We start from the raw sequence: 13,299 nt of genomic DNA on the forward strand, positions 1-13,299 counted from the left end.
CCGTGAACAGTGCAGCAAAGTGGACACTAGCACTGAAAGGCTGCAGAAAGGCTCCGCTGTCTACTACTAGTGTTTGCAACCAACGTATATGGATACGGATGGAAGCACACTAGATTGAAATTATGTAAAAAATGCAGCTCAAAAATTAAAAGATGTATGAGGCAGCAGTGATCACACTGGGTGGCCTACAGCCTGACGTGGCTGCAGGACCCACTCCACAGCGTGAGCTGCACTCACACAGCCCTTGCAGACAGCTGTGAACACTGCTGCTAGGGCAAAGAAGGCTACAGTGGTGGTTTATGTAGCCTGGGTAAAGCACTAGAAGTTTGGTGGAATCGCTATTTCTAACTGTCCCTCACAGTCTTCTACAGCAGCCTGTCCCTAACTGAATTCACAGCAGAGTGAACCAGAAATGGCGGTTGCGGTGGCTTTTATAGTGCATCATGACATCATTTCGGCAGCCAATCACAGCCATGCCAATAGCTAACATGCCTACATGCCTAACAGGATGTGCACACACTTCGGAGGATTCCCATTGGCTTAATCAAAGCAAGCAGGCTCATAGCATGATGGGAACTTCCGATTCCGGTATCCGATATGACGAAACTATCGGAAGTCAGTATTGGAATTCCGATACCGCTAATATCGGCCGATACCCGATACTTGCGGTATCGGAATGCTCAACACTAGTAACAGGAGAAATTCGACCCCAAAAGTTGTTTTGAAATTTGTCCTGAGTAGGCTGATACCCCATATGTGGGGGTAAAACACTGTTTGGGCGCATGGCAGAGCTTGGAAGGGAAGGACCACCATTTGACTTTTTCAACTCAGAATTGGCTGGAATTGAGATCGGACGCCATGTTGCATTTGGAGAGCACCTGATGTGCCCAAACAGTGAAAACCCCCAATTCTAACTCCAACCCTAACCCCAACACACCCCTAACACTAATCTCAGCCCTAACCCTAGCCCTAACCGTAGCCCTGGCCCTAACCCTAGCCCTAACCCTAATGGGAAAATGGAAATACATACATTTTTTCTATTTTATTATTTTTCCCTAACTAAGGGGGTGATAACGGGGGGTTTGATTTACTATTTATGGCGGTTTTTATGTTTGGCAGCTGTCGCACGCTAAAAGACGCTTTTTATTGTAAAAATAGTTTTTGCATCACCACATTTTGAGAGCTATAATTTTTCGATATTTTGACCCACCGAGTCACCTGAGGTCTTATTTTTTGCGGAACGAGTTGACGTTTTTATTGGTACCATTTTCGGGCACGTGACACTTTTTGATCGCTTTTTATTCCAATTTTTGGGACGCAGAATGAACAAAAAACAGCGTTTCATGAATTTCTTTTGGGGGGGTGCGTTTACACCGTTCTGCGTGCGATAAAATTGATAAAGCGGCTTTATTCTTTGGGTCAGTACGGTTACAGCGATACCACATTTATTTCATTTTTTTATGTTTTGGCGCTTTTATGCAATGAAAACTATTTTATATAAAAAATAATTATTTTTGCATCGCTTTATTCTGCGAGCTATAACTTTTTTATTTTTTCGCTGATGATGCTGTATGGTGGCTCGTTTTTTGCGGGACAAGATGACATTTTCAGCGGTACCATGGATATTTATATCCGTCTTTTTGATCGCGCGTTATTGCATTTTTTGTTCGGCGGTATGATAATAAATCATTATTTTTTGCTTAGTTTTTTATTTTTTAAGGGGTTCGCTAAAGGCGTTAACTAATGGGACAGTTTTATAGGGCAAGTCGTTACGGATGCACCGATACCAAATATGTGTACTTTTATTTATTTTTTTTTTTTATTTCCAAAAAATGAATTTATTGGGGGAATAATTTTTTTTTCTACTTTATTTGGCGATTTTGTAAAAATTATTTTAACACTTTTTTTTAACTTTATTACATTGTCCCAGGTGGGACATCACTGTCCTGTGACAGATCACTGTGACAGATCAGCGATCTGTCACAGGCAGTGCGGCAGGCTTCCTCGTGCCTGTGCTTTGCAGGCACTGAGGAAGCCAGCTCCCTGCAGGCCCCCAAAGGTCCCCGTCACCATCTTGGATTCGGGGGCCTGCAGGGAAGGAGCCCCCCGCAGCAGCGCTGCACATTGCGCTGCTGGGGGGGCTAAGGGAAGCACGGAGGGAACCCCCTCCCTGCCGATGCTTCCCTTTAACCCCCGGTACACCGCGCTCGTGTTTGATCGCGGTGTGCAAGGGGTTAACGTGTCGGGGACGGTCCGTGACCGCCCCTGACACATTGTGCCTGGTGTCAGCTGTGATAATCAGCTGACACCCGGCCGCGATTAGCGGCGCTCACCACGTGGGCGCCGCTGATCGCTATGACGTACTATCCCGTCCCTGGGAGTTAAGTCCCAGGGCACATGGATGGGATAGTATGTCATATGGGATTAAGGGGTTAATGAGAAAAAAAATGAACTTTTTTGATTTTACCAAATGGCTGCAATGAAACAAAGAGTGAAAAATGTAAAGGGGCCTGAATACTTTCCGTACCCACTGTATATAGTTTTTTGGGAAAAGATTCAGTATAACCTGTAGTTTAATTATTTAAACCTCTGCTCTTTCTGGGATTTTCAGTCCGATCAATTATTGACAGTTTTCTTTGTTTAAGTGGGCATACGGAGATTGCTGTCAGTCACTGATGGGACCGCCCACTGGATCAAAAACCCTGAAGCAGCATAGGATTAAATGATGAAAACACAGATTATACTGAATCCTTTCTCACAATATTATTTATCAATCTATTTTGCTCTCCTGGCTCTATAATATGATGCCTGCAGGTTGAACTGCATTTTTATGATGACAAGTTTCCTTTAAGTCCCCCATATGCTTTGGATAGCCGTTCGGGCAATCTTTCACCTGGCAGCTGTCTTGCCTGACTCTCCCATACACAAGAGCCAAGTGCTCCTGTGTTCTCTATTAGAGAGCTACTTCCAGACTGCTTTGATGATGGCTTATCTCTCAGAGAACAAAAGGATCAGCAGTCTGCAATTGGACAAGTTGGACGCTTATCTTCCTGGACAATCATCTCTCGAGCCTACATACACATTATAGTCTCGGCCGAACTCATCAATGTCGAAGGTTTCAGCTGATGTTAATCTAAAGGCCCCGTCACACACAGCGAGATCACTGATTTTTGTGACGTCACAGCGATCTCGCCAGCGACATCGCTGTGTGTGACACACATCAGCGACCGGCCCCCCTGCCGGGTATCGCTGATCACGCAGGATCGTCCTGGGGCATTTTTTGATCATTGGTCTCCCGCTGGCCAGCACGCATCGCTGCGTGTGGCAGCGGGAGACGAACGATCAGTGACACTGTACGCTGGTATCTGAGGTAAACAGCGAGGTTCTAAGAGCCGCGTGGCTCTTGGATACCCGCTGTTTACATTAGAAACCAGCTTGCTCACTGGTCCTGATCGCTGGAGGGGCTGTCTGTGACAGCTCTCCAGCGATCAGCCTAACGATGTCCCAGCGATCCCATCCATGTCGGATCGTTGGTGGGATCGCTGGGACATTATGTGTAACGGGGCCTTAATGTGGATGTTTGGCCTGAAAGGGAACCTGTGAGCAGGATTGTGCACAGTAACCTACACACAATGTCAGGTCGCTGCCGTTATACTGATTACAATGATACCTTGGTTGATGAAATCCGTCTTGTGGTTGTTGTTTAATCTTTATCTTCAGTTTTGAGTTAATGATATGCCCGTGCTCCGGGGCGGCCTGTGGGATCTTTATGTGGTGCTCTGATTAGGTATTGATAATGCAGACTGCTGACAGGTCACTGATCCCTCACTGACCTGCCCCCTAGTTTTCATAACGAATATCTGTACTTACATAGAAAAAAAGCCATCTGCAGCAAAATTACATGTTTCATATGCCAATAATACATTTGATTCATGTTATTCAGCTTGAAAAAAAAAATCAACTTGAAAATGCCACTCACCTCACCTGCGCAGTAGCTGTTATCTGTGTCTATAGCTGTGATCCGATAGCTGCTACTGCTCATGCATCAGTGGTGCCAACTTAATGGAGAAGAAAAAAAAATTCCTCCTCCAAGATGGCGCCGCAGGGATAGCTGACCTGACACTTTGTGCAAGTTAGTGTACACAATCCAGCTGACAGGTTCCCTTTAATACTCACTGTGACATCAGAAAAGAGCTTGATCCCAGGGATCCACTTTATGAGCAGCGGTCTGAATGCTGAGCCCTGTATAACTCCTCCCACACCATTGATTGACAGCTTCTGTGTACTTTGTATATTGACAGAAAACTGCTTTTCAATGATGGAGGCATGGTTACACAGAGCAGTTGACCAGCACACATGAGACACCAAGTCCTGCAGCAATAGTTTATTGCTGATAAAACACTGATTTTTATTGAAACAACGCACAGCCTAGATAGTGACACATCACTGTAATCAGTATCTCAGCCTATACATCATGTTGCTCACAGATTACATAGAAAACACTTGGTAACAGATGACCTTTAATCTTTTTTCTCCTTCTTGTGATGATTGCAGGAGAAATCTTCATGGGTGGCCAGGAACATTTCTACATGGAAACCCAGAGTATCCGAGCTGTTCCTAAAGGAGAAGATGGAGAAATGGATGTGTATTTGGCAACCCAAGATCCAACTCAAACACAGGTAAAATAACATTAACCCATTTACAACCAATGATGCATGTACAGTAATACGTCATGAATGAATGTCAGTACACCCATACCATGACGTGCTATGACCGTCATGACTTTAAACTGTCACTGCATGTTAACACTCCAACACAAAAATAAGGGTAGGGTGCACCACTAAATACAACTAAATATAGAAAACAATATGGGCAAGGGTGTTACAAATGTAAGGAGACTGTGGTAAAGTAACCAATATCAACAATACTCAAAAACCTCCGTGAGAAGCGGCAGCCATGGGACAACCCAAGAGGGACTCCAGGTGTTTGTCCTGTAAGTCCCTATCAAAGGCAAGGTCCCGTGTGGGATCAAGACCCAAGATGGAAGACATAGGTAAGTGGTGTCATGAGAAAGGGGTGTGGGAAAGCCCCACGCATATTGCTGCGGTGCAGCTTCGTCAAGGGAAGGTGTTGGTAGATGAACAAAGCAGTCTATAAATAAGAGACAAATAGTGATTAGATAATATGTTACCTGTTGTCAGCTCATCTGTTCATTCACCTTTTGTGTCCGAGTATCTCCCTCTTCTGGTGAAGGAAGGTAGTAAGGCTGATTTGGATGAAAGAAACCAAACACCTGATCAGGTGGACTGTGACTGGGTAACAGGAACTTCAGACTGGATATAAGGCAGCCGACGCCCTTCTGAGTGGCTGGTGATTTCTCTGCTGGACTCTTGGAGACCAGTCTGCTTCCTGCTTCCCAAAGATAAGTTTTTGCTCTGCTATTGAACTTATTAGTTTTGGTTTTGTTTACCTTGTTTTTTGAGTTCAGCCATCCCCGGCCGGGGGTGTGCTGGATTCTTATTCCTTGATCAGTGTTCTGTTTTGCTCTGCTTTCAGAATATTCTGAGTGCTGATATAGGGTTTGAAGTCTAGTGACTTCAGGGTCCTTTTTGCTTATCAGTTGTGTTGGTAATATTTTTAACAGGGTTTTCTCGGATTGCAGACAGCAGCTTTTCTGTCCTTTTTAGTTAGCTTGGGCCCCATTGTTTGCTCAACCTATCTTTCTATCTGTGTTAGTGTTTTCATCTTGTTTCACTGTCATTATATGTTGGGGGCTGCCTGTTGCTTTGGGGTCTGCTCTGGGGCAGTCAGTTTTTCCCTTTTCTCTCTTTAGGCTTACTTAGATCTCCGGCTGTGACGAGGTGTCTAGGATCACCGTAGGAACACTCCATGGCTACTGCTAGATGTGTGATAGGATTAGGGGTCTGCAATCCACTAGTTTCCAACCTCTCTGATTTTCTGAGCTGAGTTTGTGTTTTGTTTTTTCCTCCTCGGTGACTCATTCATAACAGAATCACCAGCCATACCGCAGATTCTAGGGTACTCATAAGCAGGAAGGAATTGTTAAAAAAAAAAGTGTCAGAATTTTTTTTTGTGTATATTTTTTCCTCTTTTTCTCTGAGGCCGTAGGAGGAATATTTTTTTTTTTCTGATGGAGTTTAAGCAATTGTCTGATCGTGTGGAGCAGCTTGCTGCTGAAGTGCGAGGACTTTCCGCCTATCTTGCTCATTCACACGCTGCTGAACCAAAAATCCCCACTCCTGATGTGTTTTTTGGGGATCAGTCTAAATTTTTGAATTTTAAGAATAATTGTAAATTATTTCTTGTCTTGAAGCCTAACTTATTGGGGAGCTCTGCGCAGCAGGTTAAAATTGTCATCTCCTTGCTGCGCAGCGATCCCCAGGATTGGGCGTTTTCTTTAGTACCAGATGATCCTATTCTAACTAATGTGGATGCATTTTTTCAGGCCTTGGGGTTGTTGTATGATGAACCTAATGCGATTGATCAAGCTGAAAAGACCCTGTTGGCATTGAGCCAGGGTCAAGATTCTGCAGAACTGTACTGTCAAAAATTCCGAAAGTGGGCGGTCCTCACCACTTGGAATGATGGTGCCTTGGCAGCTCTCTTTCGGAAGGGTTTGTCAGAAACCATAAAAGATACTATGGTGGGATTTCCTGTTCCCTCTGGTCTTGACGATTCTATGTCATTAGCCATTCAGGTTGATCGGCGTTTACGTGAACGTAAAATTACACGGGAAATGCTGCCACCTGTTGAACAAATGTTTGAACCTATGCAATGTGATAGAGTTTTGTCTAGGGCGCAACGTCAGGAGTTTAGAAGGCGTAATAAGCTGTGTTTTTTCTGTGGAGATGCCTGTCATATTATTTCTGTCTGCCCTAAACGAGAGAAACGTTTTGCACACACATTTGCTGTAGGTGGTGTACAACCTAAGTTTCTTCTGGCAATTACACTTATCTGCTCCCTGTCCACATTTTCTGCTAAAGCCTTTGTGAATTCAGGAGCGGCCTTGAACCTAATGGATTTAGATTTTGCTAAATGTTGTGGTTTCCCTATGACACCCCTGCGGACGCCTATTCCTTTGAGGTGTATTGATGCTACTCCTTTGGCGAAGAATAAACCTCAGTTTTGGACCCAGGTGGTAATGCGGGTCGCCCCAGACCATCAGGAAAATTGCAGATTTTTGGTGTTGCATAATTTGCATGATACCATCGTGCTGGGGTTCCCCTGGTTGCAAATCCATAATCCAGTTTTGGATTGGAAATTTGTGTCTGTGGTGAGTTGGGGTTGTCGGTGTGCTCTTAGTGACACTCCTGTTTTCTCCACCTCTCCCCAGTCGCATGAGGTTCCTGACTATTTGGCTGATTTTTCTGAAGTGTTTAGTGAGAGTAAGTCTGCGTCTTTGCCTCCTCATAGGAGTTATGACTGTGCAATTGACCTGAGTCCAGGGTGTAAATTTCCCAAGGGTCGACTTTTTAATTTATCTGTACCCGAACATTAGGCTATGTGTTCTTATATTAAGGAGTCGTTGGAGAAGGGTCATATTAGACCATCCTCTTCACCCTTGGGTGCTGTTTTTTTTTTTTGTGGCCAAGAAGGATGGTTCATTAAGGCCCTGTATTGACTATCGCTCCCTTAACAAAATTACTCTTAAATATCAGTATCCGTTACCCCTGATTTCTGACCTATTTTCTAGAGTTGAAGGTGCTTGTTGGTTTACCAAGCTTGACCTCAGGGGGGTGTATAATCTTATTTGCATTAAGCATGGGGATGAATGGAAGACAGTGTTTAATACTCTGGAGGGACATTTTGAGTACCTGGTGATGCCTTTTGGGATCACTAACGCCCCTTCTGTCTTCCAGTGCTTCATGAATGATATTTTCCGGGACTTTGTGGATAAGTTTCTGATCATCTATTTGGATGATATTTTGATCATTTCCAGGGATTGGGACTCTCATGTGGAACATGTTCGGACTGTGTTCCGGATTTTGAGGGAAAACTCCCTGTATGTTAAGGGATCAAATGTCTTTTTGGTGTACAGAAGATTTCATTTTTGGGATTTATTTTGTCTCCGTCAACTATTGAAATGGACCTGGCCAAGGTACAGGCCATTTATGATTGGGTGCAGCCCATTTCTTTGAAGGCTCTCCAGAAGTTTTTGGGTTTTGCTAATTTTTATCGTAAGTTTATAGCCAATTTTTCTGTTATTGCCAAACCATTGACTGATTTGACTAAGAAGGGTGCTGATTTGCTGAATTGGTCTCCAGAGGCTGTTTCTTCTTTTCAGGAGCTGAAGCGGAGGTTCACTTCTTCTCCGGGTTTGCGACAACCCGATGTCTCACTTCCATTTCAGGTGGAGGTGGATGCTTCAGAGACTGGTGCAGGAGCTGTTTTGTCCCAAAAAGGTCCTGTAACATCTAAAATGAACCCCTGTGCCTTCTTTTCCCGAAAGTTCTCTCCTTCGGAACGCAACTATGATGTGGGGAATCGAGAACTGTTGGCCATGAAGTGGGCATTTGAGGAGTGGAGACATTGGTTGGAGGGAGCTAGACATCAAGTTGTGGTCCTCACTGACCACAAGAATTTGATCTACCTTGAGTCGGCTAAACGCTTGAATCCGAGACAGGCCAGGTGGGCCTTGTTTTTCACACATTTTGATTTTGTGGTCTCCTTTCTCCCGGGCACTAAGAACGTTAAGGCTGATGCCCCCTCTAAGAGTTTTTGGGCCGATTCTCCTATTGTGACCAAGCCTGCTACCATCTTAGGTGAGGTGGTGGTTCTTTCTGCTATCTCGCCTGATTTGAGACGTGCTCTGGAGAAGTTTCAGGAGGATAAGCCTGAGCGTTGTCCCAGTGGTAGGTTGTATGTTCCTGACCAGTGGAGGAGGAAAGTGATGTCTGAGGTTCATTGCTCCGCGTTGGCTGGTCATCCAGGTATTTTTGGTACTAGAGATTTGGTGAGTCGGTCTTTTTGGTGGCCTGCCTTGTCTCGTGATGTCAGAAATTTTGTGCAGTCCTGTGGGACTTGCTCCCGATCTAAGCCTTGTTCTCATTCTAGTGGGTTGTTGATGCCTTTGCCGGTGCCCAGGAGGCCATGGACCCATATTTCAATGGATTTTATTTCTGATCTGCCTGTCTCTCAGAGGATGACTGTTATCTGGGTGATTTGTGATAGATTCTCTAAGATGGTCCTTCTTGTACCACTCCCTAAGTTGCCATCTTCCTCAGAGTTGGTGCCCTTGTTTTTGCAACAGGTGGTTTGCTTGCACGGGATTCCTGAGAACATTGTATCGGACAGAGGAGTTCAGTTTGTCTCTAGATTCTGGAGGACCTTTTGTTCCAAGTTGGGAATTCAGTTGTCCTTCTCCTCTGCATTTCACCCTCAGACCAATGGACAGACGGAGAGAACAAACCAGACTTTGGAGGCTTATTTGAGATGTTTTATATCTGCTGATCAGGATGATTGGGTCTCATTTTTACCCTTGGCCGAATTTGCTTTAAATAATAGAGCTAGTTTTGGCACTTTGATGTCACCCTTTTTCTGTAACTTTGGGTTTCATCCTCGATTTTCTTCAGGGCAGGTGGTCTTCTGCCTGTCCAGGGGTTGACACTGTGGTGGAAAGAATGCAGAAGATTTGGGCCCAAGTGGTGGATAAGTTGTCTCTTTCCCAGGAAAAGGCCCAGCGGTTTTCTAACCGGCATAGGACCATTGGTCCCCGGTTTAAGGTGGGTGTCAGGACTCTGAATATTTTTACCTTTTTGCATTACTGCCCTTTTCCAAAATGGTGTCCTTGGTCTCATGTGCATTGTGTCCTCCTGCTATAAAACTCCACCCCAGCCTTCAGTCTGTGCTTGAGTATTCTGCCTTGCATCCAGCTCCTGACCTCTGATTGCTCCCTGGCTATATACCGGCTCCTGTGAACCTGTGTGGTGATCCTGCTGCTCTGCTCTGAGTTCCTGCTGCATACTCCAGTTTCCAGAACTCTTCTTCCTCTGCTGCTCGTGTTTCACTTCCATCTGCATTTGCTGGACATGTAAGCTGTTGCTGCTCTGCAAGAGCCTGAGACTATTTTCCAGGCCTCCCTGGTCAAGCTAAGATAAGAGTTGAACTGCCTTTTAAGCTTACCTATCTGTGTCTGGACTGACAAGGATTTATTCATGCCAAGTATCCTCAAGAATAACTGTGCTTCATAGACTTTCTGCTTGATTGCATTTTCCTCTGAAGTTTCCTATAGACTGCTAAGCTGCTTCTTATATTTGCTCCAAGTGTTGTGGACTTGAGTTTCTTTCTGCATCTGTTGTATCACCGTGTGTTAATATAGACTTTACCACTTATAAAGCTGTGTCCTGTAGTCATCTTGTTCCACGCACAGAGTCTCCTGAGTTATCCCCTATAATTATTACAGTGGGTGATATGGTCTGGTTGTCAAAGAATATCTCTATGAAAGTGGCTTCTCCAAAGTTTAAACCTAGATTTATTGGACCTTACAAGATTTTGGAGATTATTAATCCTGTCTCTTTTCGGTTGGCTCTTCCTGTCACATTTAAGATTCATAATGTGTTTCATAAGTCCTTGTTGAAGAGGTTTGTTCAACCAGTGATTCCTATGGCGGCACCTCCTGACCCTGTGTTGGTTGAAGGTAACATGGAATATGAGGTAGAGAAGATACTGGATTCCCGTCTGGCTAGACGGAGACTCCAGTATTTGGTTAAGTGGAAGGGTTATGGTCAGAAGGATAATTCCTGGGTCTCTGCCTCTGATATTCATGCCGAAAGATTGGTGCATGCTTTTCATCGGGCTCATCCTGATCGGCCTGGTGGCTTGGATGAGGGTTCGGTGACCCCTCCTCAAGGGGGAGGTACTGTTGTGAGCTCATCTGTTCATTCACCTTTTGTGTCCGAGGATCTCCCTCTTCTGGTGAAGGAAGGTAGTGAGGCTGATTTGGATGAAAGAAACCAAACACATGATCAGGTGGACTGTGACTGGGTAACAGGAACTTCAGACTGGATATAAGGCAGCCGACGCCCTTCTGTGTCGCTGGTGATTTCTCTGCTGGATTCTTGGAGACCAGTCTGATTCCTGCTTCCCAAAGATAAGTTTTTGCTGTGCAATTGAACGTATTAGTTTTGGTTTTGTTTACCTTGTTTTTTGAGTTCAGCCATCCCTGGCCGGGGGTGTGCTGGATTCTTATTCCTTAATCAGTGTTCTGTTTTGCTCTGCTTTCAGAATATTCTGAGTGCTGATATAGGGTTTGAAGTCTAGTGACTTCAGGGTCCTTTTGCTTATCAGTTGTGTTGGTAATATTTTTAGCAGGGTTTTCTCGGATTGCAGACAGCAGCTTTTCTGTCCTGTCCTTTTTAGTTAGCTTGGACCCCATCATTTGCTCAACCTATCTTTCTATCTGTGTTAGTGTTTTCATCTTGTTTCACTGTCATTATATGTTGGGGGCTGCCTGTTGCTTTGGGGTCTGCTCTGGGGCAGTCAGTTTTTTCCTTTTCTCTCTTTAGGCTTATTTAGATCTCCGGCTGTAACGAGGTGTCTAGGATCACCGTAGGAACACTCCACGGCTACTGCTAGTTGTGTGATAGGATTAGGGGTCTGCAATCCGCTAGTTTCCAGCCTCTCTGATTTTCTGGGCTGAGTGTCATGATCCAGGACGGGATTTCGCTTTGACCCGTCCTGGTTAGACTATGGGTTAATTGTGCTGCCTCTCTCTGGCAGCAGGAGGCTATTTAGTGCTCACTGGACCTGGGTCCGGTGTCAGTTATACTCCTGCCCTCGGCTGAGTTAAGTGACCTCTTGTATACGTGTGCCTTGTGCCTGATATCTTGCTTGTTTGGTTGTGATCTGGTTCTGTCCCTGTTACGAGTTCTGCCTGACCCTCTTGTACTGTGCTACCTCTCGTGTATGACTCTTTGCTTTTGACCTGACTTCTCTCTGTTCGTTCCCTTGGTACCACGTCGCCCTCTTGTGTATGACCTGTGGCTCTGTCTGACTACCCGTCTGTTCGTCCCTCCTGTACCTCATTTGCCCGTACTGCTGGGACCTCGGTTTTGCCTGACTCTGAGTTGTTGTATGGTGTCCTGTCCTATCTGAATACAGGACGCTAAGCCCCGCCCCCTTGCAGTCACATGACCATAGGTCCCGTGCACATTATTCAGTTTGTGTCCGCAGGTCCTATGCCTCTTTACCTTCCAGCACTGACTGCACCCTGACACTATTAGCCTGAAGCACGCATGGTCACCTCTGCTGCCCTGCTCCCCAGGTATCTTTTAGCACTGCTTCTGTTCTCAGGACACGCGCACTGGCTCTATGAGCAAGTGCAGTGCGGTGTCTCTGACATTATAACTGACCCTAACTTACACCTGGCCACCAACTCAGAGTCAGGCAAAACAGAGGTCACAGCAGTACGGGCAAATGAGGTACAGGAGGGACGAACAGACGGATAGTCAGACAGAGCCAAAGGTCATAAACAAGAGGGCGACGTGGTACCAAGGGAACGAGCAGAGAGAAGTCTGGTCACAAGCAAAGAGTCATACACGAGAGGTAGCGCAGTACAAGAGGGTCAGGCAGAACTCGTAACAGGGACAGAACCAGATCACAACCGAACAAGCAAGATATCAGGCACAAGGCACACGTATACAAGAGGTCACTTAACTCAGCCGAGGGCAGGAGTATAACCGACACCGGACCCAGGTCCAGTGAGCACTAAATAGCCTCCTGCTGCCAGAGAGAGGCAGCACAATTAACCCATAGTCTAACCAGGACGGGTCAAAGTGAAATCCCGTCCTGGATCATGACACTGAGTTTGTGTTTTGTTTTTTCCTCCTCGGTGACTCAATCATAACAGTTACCTGTATGTTGAGTGTGCTTGCCATGGTCTGCGCCGGAAGGAGGGATGGATCATTGAACAGTTGAGTCCGGAAGGAAAGCACCACGCAAGCGCAGTCATGCGATGAGAGGAACCCAGTGATGTGATCACAAGAGACATGCACATGTAAAAACCAAGAGCAGGAAAGGATAATACCGGTGTGCGGTCTGCTGTGGAGTGCATGCGCTATGTGCGATCGCAGCACAGTGAATCCAAAGAGGCACGCACGTGCAAAGCCCAGGCATCGGGAAGGATAATACCGGTGTGCAGCCCACTGTAAAGCGCATGTGCGATCGCAGCACACAAAATAAATAGGAGAACCAAGTTGTAAGTGAGAGTAGTCTCAGAGTGCTCCAGAAAAGGAGCCAACGAGTGGTAAGGGCATTGTCTTAATATGAGTTAGTGCTGCA

The 13,299-nt window shown here is 45.5% G+C and overlaps 1 protein-coding gene across 2 annotated transcripts in view; it reads left to right on the forward strand.

Moving 5' to 3' along the window:
• Nucleotides 1–13,299, forward strand: part of LOC141054217 (aldehyde oxidase-like) — a 234,811-nt gene that overhangs the window by 130,791 nt on the left and 90,721 nt on the right. For both annotated transcript variants that reach the window (XM_073551447.1, XM_073551448.1), the window contains one exon: nt 4,555–4,679. In XM_073551447.1, the coding sequence (XP_073407548.1) occupies nt 4,555–4,679 (125 nt within the window). The remainder of the gene's footprint in view (nt 1–4,554; nt 4,680–13,299) is intronic.

Source organism: Dendrobates tinctorius, unplaced genomic scaffold (assembly GCF_039654945.1).
Source record: "Dendrobates tinctorius isolate UK_male_01 unplaced genomic scaffold, ASM3965494v1 ptg000177l, whole genome shotgun sequence".
Taxonomy (NCBI): Eukaryota; Metazoa; Chordata; class Amphibia; order Anura; family Dendrobatidae; genus Dendrobates; species Dendrobates tinctorius.